This window comes from Passer domesticus, chromosome 21 (genome assembly GCF_036417665.1).
Source record: "Passer domesticus isolate bPasDom1 chromosome 21, bPasDom1.hap1, whole genome shotgun sequence".
Lineage (NCBI taxonomy): Eukaryota > Metazoa > Chordata > Aves > Passeriformes > Passeridae > Passer > Passer domesticus.
In genome coordinates, this window is record NC_087494.1 from 5,074,440 (window position 1) to 5,086,767 (window position 12,328).

Sequence of the window (12,328 nt, forward strand, 5' to 3'; positions counted from 1 at the left end):
GGTTGAGGGGAACGGGGTAGGCAGAGCCCAGCAAGCCCAGGAGGAGACCCCCCGGGAAAGAGCACAAGGGTACGAGACAGCAGAGAATCCGCAGGGGCTGGGTTCCTGCCCCCACGGCTGCGTGCTGCAGAGGCGGGATGGGAGGGGGCTGCCCAGGGTGCCACCCCCCCGCCACCCCTGTCCTCTGCAGCGTCACTGCCCGGGGTGCCGCTGCTCCTGCGCCCGGCCCCGCTGCGAGCCTGGCGCTGGCACGGCCGGGGCGGTTTCCATGTGCTCGAGCTCTCCGGATCGATGTGCCGGCGACCTTGGGGAGGTCAGGGCTTCCCCGGCTCTCCCGCAGTGCGCCGAGCCGGCGGCGTGCCGGAGCCGGACGGCTTCCCCGCAGTGCCCGCTGCCAGCCCCGGCCTCGCGTCACCGCTGAAGCGAGCTGCGCCCTGCGCAGCCCGGCGGCCCCGGCAGCGTGAGCCGTGCCTGCCGGGGACCTGGCACGGGGTGCCACGTCCTGCGCCGCCCGAGGGGACAAGGGGCCAGAGCGGTTCCGCGCACCGTTAGGCACCCGATGAATAAAAGATGAGCGAGCTCCTCTCACGAGCACCTGCCGTCCCCCGCCCTCGCCACCCGCCGTCCCCCCGCGCTGGCAAGCGCCGTGCCCTCCCCGGGGCCGCAGTTGCCATCCTGGCCGGGTGCCCGGTTCCGTGCTGCGCTGGCAAGGGACAGCTGGGGCGGCAGATGCCCACGGTGCTCCCTCCCGCCCGTGGCCGCGGGAGGGGGGGAACAGACGCCGGCAAGCCCCCGGTGTGCCCCTACACCCCCGACCAGGGTTGGCACTGCCAATTGGGGCATGGAGACGGTCCCCTGTCACACTGGCCCCTGCACTGGGGTCTTGGCCAGTCCTGGGGAAGGGCTTGAAACTGCTGCCTCAGCCCTGCGTAGTGGCGGTGCAGGGGCTGGTTTTGGGGGAGCATCGGAGGGGCCATGGTGGGTGTGCATTGGACTCGGCGGGGAGGCTAGCTGTGTTGTGGGGCTCTGCCACGGGCTGGAATTGCTGGCGCAGCAAGATAGTGGCAGCATATTTCCCTTTCCCTTTCTCTCCACCTTAATTTCTTCCTTCCTTTCTCCCTCCCTCCCTTCCTTTCTCTCCTTTCCCTCTCCCATCCGTCTCTCCTCTCTCCACTCCCTCCCTGCACTGCGCCCCCAGGCACCCCCAGCCCAGCGCGCAGGGGCTGGATGCCAGCACCCCGCAGGGGAGAGTCCCGGGGAAGGGGGGGCTCAGCCTTCCCTTTGTCTGTCCCGCTCTCCCCATCCCTTTCCCCGCTGCCATCTGTCCCCGCTCGCCTCCGCGGACGCTGGCAGCCCTGGATGGAGCCCAGGCCTGGCAGGGCTGAGCGAGGGGGCGGCCGCGCCGCCCTCCTGGGGGGGTTCCCCCCGGCCGCTGCCATCTCCCCGTGCCGGCCGGGGTCGGCCGAGGACAAACCCGCTCGCTCGCAGCGCCGCTCGCTCGCAGCGCCGGCCAACGTGCTCGCGCCTCCCAGGCTCCCGCCCGGGCCAGCTGGCCGCGGCCGGCGTACGTGGCAGCGGGGCGCGTCCGTTCCCCCCGCCACCGCCCCGCCACCTCGGGGGATGCCTCCGGCCAGGACCTCCCCGGGGCTCCGCTCGGCAGGGGGAGGAGGAGCTGCCGCCCCCGCAGCGCTGGTGGCCGAGGCCCAGCAGAGCCGCCTCGCCCCGCGGCCCCGCAGCGCTCCGGGCACGGCGGAGGGGGGTCCCGCGCCCCAGCGCGCCGGCCGGCCCGGCTCAGCCAGGATTTACCCGGCACACGCGGCGGTTCAGGGTATTATATAAAGGAGGTTACACAAGCAGGACTGTTCCGGGTTTATGTAAGGGCCACCCCGCTCTGGCGGCAGAGGGATGGACAGTGGGACGGGCAGCGGAACGGGCAGCGCCGCTCGGACCTGGGGTCACTGTGAGACTGGGATGAGGAGTTCTGGGGGTCTGACAGTGCAGAGCCCCTAAATCACACCCTCACGCAGCCTCGCTCGCCGCAGCCATTGCAGTGGGGTCTGCCCCACGGCACGTTGGCTCCCTCTGGTTTCCAGAGGTCTTCCACCCTGAGCAGGCTGCTCAGTCCGGGCCCTACTGATCCACGCTGTTGCCGTGGCCAGCCGGAGGAGTGCAGTGACACCTGAGGAGGTGCTCGCGCTGTGGGGCCACGGAACATGAGGCAGGGGGGCAGTTCCCCCCTCCCCCCCCAGCCAGCCCCCAAGGGAAACTGAGGCACGGGGCAGAAGCCTGCAGGTAGCAGTGCTGAACCCTCTCCCATCCCCTGTCCTCGGCTGGCAGAGCTGGGGAAAAGGGGGAAGGCTGCTGCCCTCGATGTGGGGCTGGGACTGCTCACACCGGCGCCAGCAGCTCCCCCAGCCCCCGGCATCCTCCAGCCTCTGCGCCTGCGCCCGCGCCGCTGCCGGTAACACCGTGCCCTGTTACCGTCAGGCTCGGGCACCGAGCCAGGGCTCTCCCGCAGCTGCGCCAGCCCCGGGGGGCACCCGGCCTGCAGTGACACCCCCCAGGGCCGGCCCTGCTGCCCGGGGGTCGTTCCCACGCGCTGGGACCGCGGGCGGGTGTCGCTTGGGGCCCGGCGGCACCGTGCCAGCCAGCGGGGCCGGGGTGCGGGAGCCGTAATTCAATGGGTGGCACGGGGCCAGGCTGCCAGCGCGGCCCGGAGCCCAGGCAGCCCGCCCCCCCGGGCACACACTTGGCTATTTTTAAAAGAGATTGGATCGACCTGTTTGGGCACTGAGCACTCTCCTCTGCCTCGCCGGAGACGACCCCGCACTGAACCCCTTCCCCCTTGAGCTCCCCACGGTTTGGCAGCAGGACCACCCCCACCTCCATCCCCCATCCTGGCCTCCCGGAGGGGTGGAGGGTCCAGGATCAACTCAGCAGCGGGGGCATGGGGGAGCTGTACAGGCTTCTTTCTCCTCTCTGGTGCAGTCGAGCCACTTGTTGGGTCCTGGGTTGGGAGTCTCCCGCGAACACCCTTTGTGTGGAGCGCGGCCCGTGAGCCCGGGGCTCCCTTCGCCATTTTAGCGCGCCAGCCGGCGCAGGCGGCCGTCACATGGCGGTGAGAGCAGCGCTTGGCCCGGCCGCCCCGCGCCGAGGAGGCAGCCAAAAATCTGCTGGCGAGCTCACCCGCCCAGCCACGGGAGCGCCGGGGGTGCCGGGCCCCGGCCCCGGCCTCGCACCCACGGCCTCCCTCAGCCCGGACACGAGGGGGCAGGGAGGGGCCGCGCTGCTGCCAAACCTCCGAGCTCGGGAAAGTCCCGGCTCTGCTCGGGCTGCTGCCGGTGGGAGCGGAGTGCCCGGGCTGGGGTCCCCAAGGCGTCCCTCAGCAGCAGGGGTCGGTGAGGGGGCACTGGTGCTGCCGGGTCAGGGTGGTGCTGTGGGATGGTTTGGGGGTACAGGGACGTGGGGCCCACCCAGGGCGAGTGATGGCCCTCCCGAGCGCCCTGGGGGAACGGGGACCAGGCTGGGGTGGTTTGCTGTGGGCAAAGATCCATGTGGGCACCTCAGGACGAGCGGTGCAGGTCCCTGGGCTGAGTCAAAGGTGTGTGGGCACCTCGGAGGCACCAGGCGAGGGCACGGCCTGGGAGCTACCCCGAGGCCAAGCACCGCAGGGCTGGGCAGGGGGGTCCCAGGGAGCCCTGAGGCCACGGTGGGGGCTGTGGGGAGCCGGGCCGGCCTCAGGCTCTGACCGCCAGCCTCCGTCCCGCGCCTTGGCCGGGCTCCACGCTAACCACTTCCAGAGCCACCGCCAGATTTGTTGTTTTTAGAGGCGAGGAGGGGCCGTGTCCGGCCACGCGGTGCCCGTGGGTGCACGGGGGGGTCCCCAGCCACTCCCCCATCCCTGCTGCTTCGTGCCCGGCTCGCTCCCACCACTCACACCCCAGTGCTTGGGCACGCAGCCGCTTCAAAATGGGGGAACAGAGCTAGAAAAAGAGAAATGGAGAGAAGGGAAGGAAAAAACCCTGCGCCCGTCTCCAGGGGGAGTTTCTGCTCCCTAAAATGGCTGCCTGGAGGGAGCCTGGGGTGCGGGCACGGGGGGGTCTGCTGGTGGTGAGCAGCATCAGGGCAGGATGCCGTGGTGCTGCCAGCGTGGTGCCAGGCTGGCACGGGATGCGTGGAGGGGATGGCAGCAGCTGGGCAGGGAGACAAAATGGCTGATTTGGCATCGGCCTTGAGCAGTCCCTGGGGGATGTGGGCACACGGGGGTGTCAGGCTGGGAGGTGGCACAGTCCCACTGTCCCCATGGACAGCCTGCCTGGTGGGCAGCACGCAGGGGTGTCAGGGTGAGGGGTGGCATGGAGCCCACATGGATAACTTGCCCAGCCAAGGATAACCAGTCTGGGAGCCACATGTGAGTGCAAGGGACTTGAGGGAAGAAAAAGGAGGAGAAAGACAGGGAGAAAGGGAAAAATCCTAAGGCAGGCACATGGGCTGGCAGTTGCAGTTGCGTGGTTTTGTTGGTGTTTTTGGATTGTCTCAGCCCTTTCCTGACATCTGCCAAGGCTGCCAGAGAGAAATGCCGGAGGCCAGGGGGTGGGAGGAGGAGGAGAAGAATGGAGAAACAGGAGGATGAAGGAGTATGGGGGAGAAATACATGGCAGAACTTATGGAGGGGCTTTGGGAGCAGCCAGGTGAGGAAGGATGCTCCTGACTGCAGGGTCGCGGCTGTGCCAGGCTGTGCCAGGGCTGCTGAGCTCAGCGTCTGAGCCAGGATATTTTTAGCCAAGAGGGAGCAGGGCTGGACAGGGCTCCAGGAGTCAGAGCAGGTGCTGTCCCAAGCCCTGCTGCCCTGCAGGAGCTGAGCAGAGGCGGGACAGGGTGCCACAGGTTGTGCCATGCTGTGGTGACACTGCCTGGTGGGGCAGCACTGGGTCACGGCTGTGGCTGGAGAGAGGAGAGGAGGCAGGAGCAGGGCCAGGTGGCCATCACCCAGCCCTGCCCTGGGGCTCCCCTCCTGCGGGGAGCAGTGCCAGGTCCTGCATGTGGCGCTGTCCCTGCTCCTGTCGCTGGCAGGGCTGGTTGGTGACTGTTCCTCAGTGGCTGGGGACATGCCAGCTTGGTGGTGGCCCTGCTGTGTGGTGAGAGCTGCTGGGCAGCCTATGCCTCAGTTTCCCCCGCAGGGCAATGGCGGGGGCAGTCAGCTGGTGGCAACCCTGGCTGACACTGGCACGGAGGCTGCCCCTGCACGGGGGGCTCACCCTGGGCTTTGCCTCTTGCAGATGCAGAGCAGAGCAGCAGCCCCCGGACAGGCATTGGCTCGGACCAGGAGGACAGCAAACCCATCACGCTGGGTGAGTGCAGAGGGCAGGGCTTGGGCAAAGGACAACGGACACCCCAGACTGTCCCCAGGGTCCCTGTCATGGCAGAGGAGGGGGGACCCATGACATAAAGGCATGCTGCCAGCCACTGCCTGGCCCCTGCAACGAGCTGGGCACAGCCTTAGCCTTGTCCTACAGCCAGCAGAGTCCCACAGAGGCCACAGCCCTTGGGAGCAGCAGCTGCCATGGAGGTCCCATGGTGGGGGTGAAGCCTCAAGCCCTGCCAGCACTCTCAGCCACAGGGAAACTGAGGCACTGAGCAGGTCCAGGGCATCTTCAGCAGAGAGAACCAATTGGGGTGGTGTCTTGCTGGAGCAGGCAGTGGAGTGGAGGCTAAGGAGGGGGACAGATGGGGTTTGGGGAGCCCTCAAGCATCGCCACAAGGCAGTGCAGGGTGGGAGGGGTGGTCCTGTTGCCCCCTCAGCACACCCTCCTCTCTCCCACACAGATTCGACAGACTTCCAGGAAAGCTTCGTCACCTCGGGGGTGTTCAGTGTCACCGAGCTCATCCAGGTGTCCCGAAGTGAGTGTGACTGTGATGCCACAGCCCAACCCTCGGCTGCCTGGGCACAGCAGTGTCCCAACAGCCCCCCCACCCCACAGTGGGTGGGACTCCCCTCCCCACAGAGCCCCAGTGACCCCCCTCTCTCCCTGCAGCACCGGTGGTGACGGGCACAGGGCCAAACTTCTCCCTGGGGGAGCTGCAGGGCCACCTGGCCTATGACCTGAACCCCTCCAGCACCGGCATGAGGAGGACACTGCCCAGCACCTCCTCCAGCGGGTAGGTGCCACTGGAGCTGTGCCAGGGTGGTGCTGGGGCCAGCCCGAGCACGGCCGTGGGGAAGGCAAGGGGCAGCCAGGTCCTACCACGGGCTGGCACTGACCCATGACAAGCTGGGAGAGCTGGGGCTGTTCAGCCTGGAGAACTCCAGGGAGAGCTCAGAGCCTCTTCCTATGCTGAAAGGGACTCCAAGAAAGTTGGAGAGGAAGCATGGACAAGGGACGGAGTGCCAGGACAAGGGGGGATGGCTTCCCACTGCCAGAGGGCAGGGCTAGATGGGTTCACTTCCCTGGGAGGGTGGGCAGACCCTGGCCCAGGGTGCCCAGAGCAGCTGTGGCTGCCCCTGGATCCCTGTGAGTGTCCCAGGCCAGACTGGCCAGGGCTTGGAGCAGCCTGGGACAGTGGAAGGTGTCCCTGCCCATGGCAGGCATGGAATGGGATGAGCTTTCAGGTCCCTTCCAACCCAAACCATCCCATGACTCTGTGACCCTTTCCTGTCCCCAGGAGCAAACGGCACAAGTCGGGGTCCATGGAGGATGACATTGACACCAGCCCTGGGGGCGAGTACTACACCTCCTCCAACTCCCCCACCAGCAGCAGCCGCAACTGGACAGAAGACATGGAAGGGGGTAGGTGCCACCTCCTCACCAGTGCCCTGGGGCCCCCATCCTGCTCCCAGAATTCTGCAAACCACTACCATCCCATGTGGCCATCTGGGCACTGTCCATGCCCCAGTGTCCCTGTGGGCCTTAAGGTCAGGACACGCTGGCCATGGGGGCTGTGGTGCCACCCTCAAGTCCCCCAGAACATCCCTGCTGCTTTTCCATGGGGTCTGTGGGGTTGCTGTCAAACCCCCCTCATGTAGGCACAGGCTTTCCATAGGTGCCCAGGTGTGTCTGTGGCCTCCCACTTTGGGCAGGGCTCTGTGGGTGTTGCTACAGGGATCCCCACTTCAACACAGGTTCTCTCTGTAGGGCCAACCCAGCCTCCAGCCCCATGCCTGGTCTGGCAGCCCCACGCCAGCCTCTCCCAGCTCCAAGTCAGCTCCCCCAGCCCCACATCACTGTGGACAGCTTTCTGGCTTGGTGGTTTTTTTCCCTTTCCTGTCTAGACAAGCCCCAATTAGCTGTTCATTAAGAAAGGGGGGGCTGGGCTAATTAAAGCGATGCTGCAGGGCTGGCACAGCAGCTCCCACACCCCGAGGTGCAGGCAAAGAAGCTGCTCCTCTTCCTCCTCCCTTGTCTCTTCTCCTGCCTCCCCCAGCAGCAGGGTGGGCTCCACACCAGCCCCCTAGCCCTGCCAGAGCCTGGGGTGCCCGGCTGGGGGGCTGGAGGCACCAATCCTGTTGGAAGGAGGTTTGGGGGATGCAGATCCAGCCCCCAAAGTGTGTCCCGTGTGTGCAGGGACTGTACCCCCTCCTGCCCCGTGGGGCTGGTGCAGGGGGGGTCTTGGGGAAGGTGCAGCCCCCTCCCCAAAATGGTGCATGGAGGCAGGAGGGAGCTGTGCCAGGGCATCTGTCCCCTGCCAGTGGCCTGACCCGGGCAGGGGTGAGGGTGGCTGGCGGGGGGGCTCAGCAGCCTTGGCGGGGGGAGGGGGGCTTGGCAATCCTGTACAGGATGTTCTGGGAAATCCTCCTAACGCCCGACTGAGAAAGGGCTAAACCCATTACCAGGCCCGGGCCAAATGGCCAGAGCTAAAGCCACGGCGGCAGGGGATTAATGTGCCTGCCAACCCCCCTGCTCAGCCCCATGCCCTGGGGTGGCCTCGGGGACCGGGGCAGCCACTGCTGCCAGGAGTCTCTGGGGTGGTCACCCCCATGCTGGCATCTCTCTGCGTCCCCAGGAGCTCCTATAGCCCCCAGCCCCATGTACCAGGGGAGATGGGTGCCATGTAGGGGCTGCAGAGCCACAGTGGCATCTGTGAGGGCACCACTCTGCCACCAGGGTCAGACACACAGGCACAGAACTGTGTGCACCTGTATACACACACCTGCAGGAGCACACAGCTGTGCACAGCTGTGCATGTACACACACAGGTACGGAGCTGTGCTGGTACATACACACATGCACACACATTCGTGCACACAGTGTGCCCCCAGAGGTGCCCACCCTCCTGCCAGCACACACACATGCTCACAGCACCACCCTCCCCATGCCCACCCTGACCCCAGGGTGCCCCTGCCCCCAGAATGAGCTCCCACAACACTGCACTGAGATGGCAGTAGCCATGGGATTTGGGGTCCCATGGCAGGTCCTGCAACCACCCTGCTTTCCCCAGGCATCTCCCCCACTGTGAAGAAGACAGAGATGGACAAGTCCCCCTTCAACAGCCCATCACCCCAGGACTCCTCGCCCCGGCTGAGCAGCTTCACGCAGCACCACCGTCCCGTCATCGCTGTGCACAGTGGTGAGTGTCCTGCCAGGGAAACCGAGGCACAGAGCGAGCGCTGAGGGGTCAGGGGGCTGCGGCAGCCACTAGCTAGTGACACAGGTGTGTGTCCCCTTTTGCTGTCACCCGCAGGTATCGCCCGAAGCCCGCACCCATCGTCTGCGCTGCATTTCCCCACCACTTCCATCCTTCCCCAGACGGCCTCCACCTACTTCCCGCACACGGCCATCCGGTACCCGCCTCATCTCAACCCGCAGGACCCGCTCAAAGATCTCGTCTCGCTGGCCTGCGACCCGTCCAACCAGCAGCCCGGACCGGTAAGGACGCAGCCTTGGCCGTGGGCACCGGGGGCTGCTGCCAGCCGGGCTGCCCGAGGAGAGTCCCCTGGACCGGCGCTGCCGCTGTCACCTCTGCCGCCGCACGGGGGGGATCGGGGTCGTCGGTGGCACCGGCGGGATGTTCTCTGGGGCTGAGCTGCAGCCGTGCCGTGCGTTGGTTCGGGAGCTGCTGCGCCTGCTCCGTGTTGGCACCTCGTGTCTGTGGCGATGGAGGTGCTGTGCCCCGGCCCAGCACGGGGCACTGCCGGTGTTGGGGTGCTGGGGCTGAGCCGTCAGCTGGTGTTGGGGTGTTGGGGGAGCAAGGTGTCTGCCAAGGGTGTGTGACCATCTCCTGGAGTCACCGTCTGCCAGCGTGTCCAGGAGAGTGATGGGCTTGACGTGCCCCATCCACCTGCAGAGCCCACGGGTGATCCGTCAGCTCCTCTGGAGCTGTACCCGTGTCCCCAGTGTCCCAGCACAGAGCCACACTGTGCTGCTGTGGGCCTTCCCTTGCCACAGTGCCCTGCACCCCCATGCACCCAGTGCACCCCACAGATGTGGGACCCCACACACTCCACACAGCCATCACCCCACACCCCATGCCCCCATCACCAATCTCTGTAACCAGCACCATGCACATGCAGCACCCAGTGTGTGCAGCAGCCAAACCATCACCCCATACACCCAGACCCCCAACACACAACACACCCCACACCACCAGCACCTTACACACGCCATGAAGGGCACCCTTCATATCCAAAGCCAGAGCCTGCGGGTGTTCCTGCTCTCATACTGTCCTGTGCTCCCCAGATGCAGAGCTCTTGGGGAGCACATTTGACCTCTGCCCACCACTTGCCTGTTTCCCCTCACCATCAGGGGCTGATGCCAGGGTGAGGAGCATGGCCACTGTTCCCCTGTGCCGTGGCTCAGTGCTGGGCTGATGAATGCCAGATCAGGAGCAGCCCATGGCCAAACTGGGCATGGAGCACTGGTGCAGGAGCCTTTGGAGGCTCTGGGTGTCCCTACCCCTCCAGGGAGTGCTTCAGAGACCCTCCTGTCACTGTAGAGAGGGGTCCCAGCTGCAGCGTGCGCCACTCTGGGTCATGGCCCCCACGGAGCATGGCCTCCAGAGCCCCCCAACCCCTCCTGTCCCGCCGTCATCTCCTGCCTGCTGCCAGCGCCGACCGTTCAGGGCTGCTCTGAGACCCACCAAACTCATGTCTGCAGTGAGGGACACCCCGTGCCTGTGCCGAAGGTGTCCCCGGGGCTCCCCAGCCGTGCTGGTGTGCGCGTGCATCCTAATGGCTTGTGCTGTTTGTTTTTTGTCTGTGTTGTCCCCAGTTAAATGGAAGTGGTCAAGTGAAAGTGCCCAGCCACTACCTGCCCACGCAGATGCTGGCGCCGCCACCTCCCCCCGGCATGCCCCGCTTGGCCGTCTCTCCTGACACCAAATCCACCACGACAACTTCCGAGGGAGGGACGACCTCGCCGACATCACCCAGTAAGCACCCGCCGCGCCCACCCTGCTCCCCGGCCCGGCTGGCCCCTCCTCTCACAGCCCCCCAGGGTGTCCCCCTGTCCCGGTGCTGGGGGGATGTTGGCGGAGGTGGCCTCCCCGCAGCCGGGGAGAGGGCGGCAGCTGGCACGCCATGAGTTTGCTGGGTCTCAGGCAGGTCGGAGCGGACAGGGTTTGGGCAGGTGGCCGCTGAGCCGAGGGGTTGTGTGCTGGTCCTGGGGACCAGCTCGGGCCCCTTGTCCCTCTGAGCGTGAGTGGAGCCATGGCAGGGCTCTCCAAAGCAAAGTCCTGCCCAGACCCTCGCTGTGGGCAGTGCTGTGGGGGAGGCCATGGCCTCTCCGTGTCTGTTTATCCCACCATGGTGGTGGCCGTGCTGCCGGGAATGGGGAGCAGCTGGCACGCGGGTGGCACTGGGACTAAGGACAGTGTGCCTGGTGTGTTGTGTAGGCTGTCATGCTCATGCTGGCGCCGGGGATTCTGGTCTTGTTGGGGGTGTGAGGTGACACCAGAGCAGGGACTGTGTGCGGGTCTCCCAGAGCCCTGGAAGTTTGTTAGCACGGTGGCTGATGAATTCTTTGCCCTCCCTCCACCTCAGGGGCCATAAGTGCCTTGGCCAGGAGGGTTTTGGTTGCTGGACTCAATAGCCAGAGGGGAGCTGGTGTCGCCCCAGACTGGCACGGGGGTGTGTGCTGCAGTGGTGGGACACTGTGCCATCGCCACACGCTGCGAGGGGGTTGTTCCTGTTCCTGTTCCCATCCTGGTACCGCAAGCGTCTGCCATGTCTCCACAGAGCCCAGCCCTGCCTGATCGAGCCATTGTCCCTGGGTAATGGGCCGTGGCTGATTGCCAGTAGCTGGTCAGCAGGTGTGGAGATCCCATGGCATGGAGAAGCCAAAGCCTGGACAGTCTGGGGCGGACAGCATGGGATAGCCTGGCTGATAAGGGGTCACAGCCTTGGGGAGGGACAGAAGAGTGCAAGTTCCTGCAGGCTCAGGGCAGGATGTGTTAGGAGGACACTGGCTGTCCCCGAGGGGTGCAACTGGCTCCAAATCCCCCATTCCCCTTGGCAGCACTCTGCTTCCTGCAGGGCTGAACGCAGAAGCTCAGCAGGGCTGGAAGTTCCACTGCTGGATCCCCAGCTGAGGGATGGAGGTGGCAGCAGGGTGACGTGGCCAAGTGGAACTGGTGGCTGCCATTGTTCTCGCCTTGGCAGCTCAGCTCCGGGAGCCACAGTGCGGGCACTGCCAGGGGCACCATCTGCGCCTGCACCCCGAGGCACCTCGCCCCTCCAGCCTCAGTCATCGCCCTGAAGCAGGGGTGGTACCATCCGAGCACAGCACCCCTGGGTGCAGCACCCCTGGGCTCATTCGCCTGCCATCAGGTCACAGCCAGGGACGTCTCCTGGTTGCCAGCACCAGGTGCCAGGGAGCTCCGTCCCAGCAGTGCCAGGGAGAGGGCCGGGCCTGGCCCCTGGGGGGACAATGGCAGTGCCACCCACAGCCCCGTTAATGAGCTCTCATTTGTTCCCCAGCCTACTCTGCACCAGGCACGCCCCCTGCGAACCGTTCCTTCGTGGGATTAGGACCAAGGGATCCTGGGAGTATCTATCAGGCACAGGTGAGAGCGGGGATGCTGCTGGGGGGACCCTCCTGCCCTCGCCCCGGGCACCCTCGCCATGGCATCACCGTGGGCATTGCCGTGGGCATGGCCGGTGCTGGCATTGCCATTGTGGCTGTCGCTGATGTGACATTGCTGATGTGGGCTCCCCGCCATGGTGCCCCTGCCGTGGCATCACTGCTGTGGCATCACTGCCGTGGCATCGCTGCTGAGGGCATTGCCACCATGGCATCACTGCCGTGGGCCTTGCCACCGCCATGGCATTGCTGCCATGTTTATTGCTCCTGTGGGCATTGCTGCTGTGGGCACTACCGTGGGTATCGCCACTGTG

The 12,328-nt window shown here is 66.1% G+C and overlaps 1 protein-coding gene across 6 annotated transcripts in view; it reads left to right on the top strand.

The window, feature by feature from the left end:
* Positions 1-12,328, top strand: part of NFIC (nuclear factor I C) — a 43,704-nt gene that overhangs the window by 23,637 nt on the left and 7,739 nt on the right. For 2 of the 6 annotated variants that reach the window (XM_064396775.1, XM_064396776.1), the window contains 8 exons: positions 5,280-5,351; positions 5,827-5,901; positions 6,036-6,159; positions 6,664-6,788; positions 8,437-8,565; positions 8,680-8,864; positions 10,206-10,365; positions 11,912-11,997. In XM_064396775.1, the coding sequence (XP_064252845.1) occupies positions 5,280-5,351; positions 5,827-5,901; positions 6,036-6,159; positions 6,664-6,788; positions 8,437-8,565; positions 8,680-8,864; positions 10,206-10,365; positions 11,912-11,997 (956 nt within the window). The remainder of the gene's footprint in view (positions 1-5,279; positions 5,352-5,826; positions 5,902-6,035; positions 6,160-6,663; positions 6,789-8,436; positions 8,566-8,679; positions 8,865-10,205; positions 10,366-11,911; positions 11,998-12,328) is intronic. The other 4 variants (XM_064396779.1, XM_064396780.1, XM_064396777.1 and 1 more) reach the window with 3 other exon arrangements.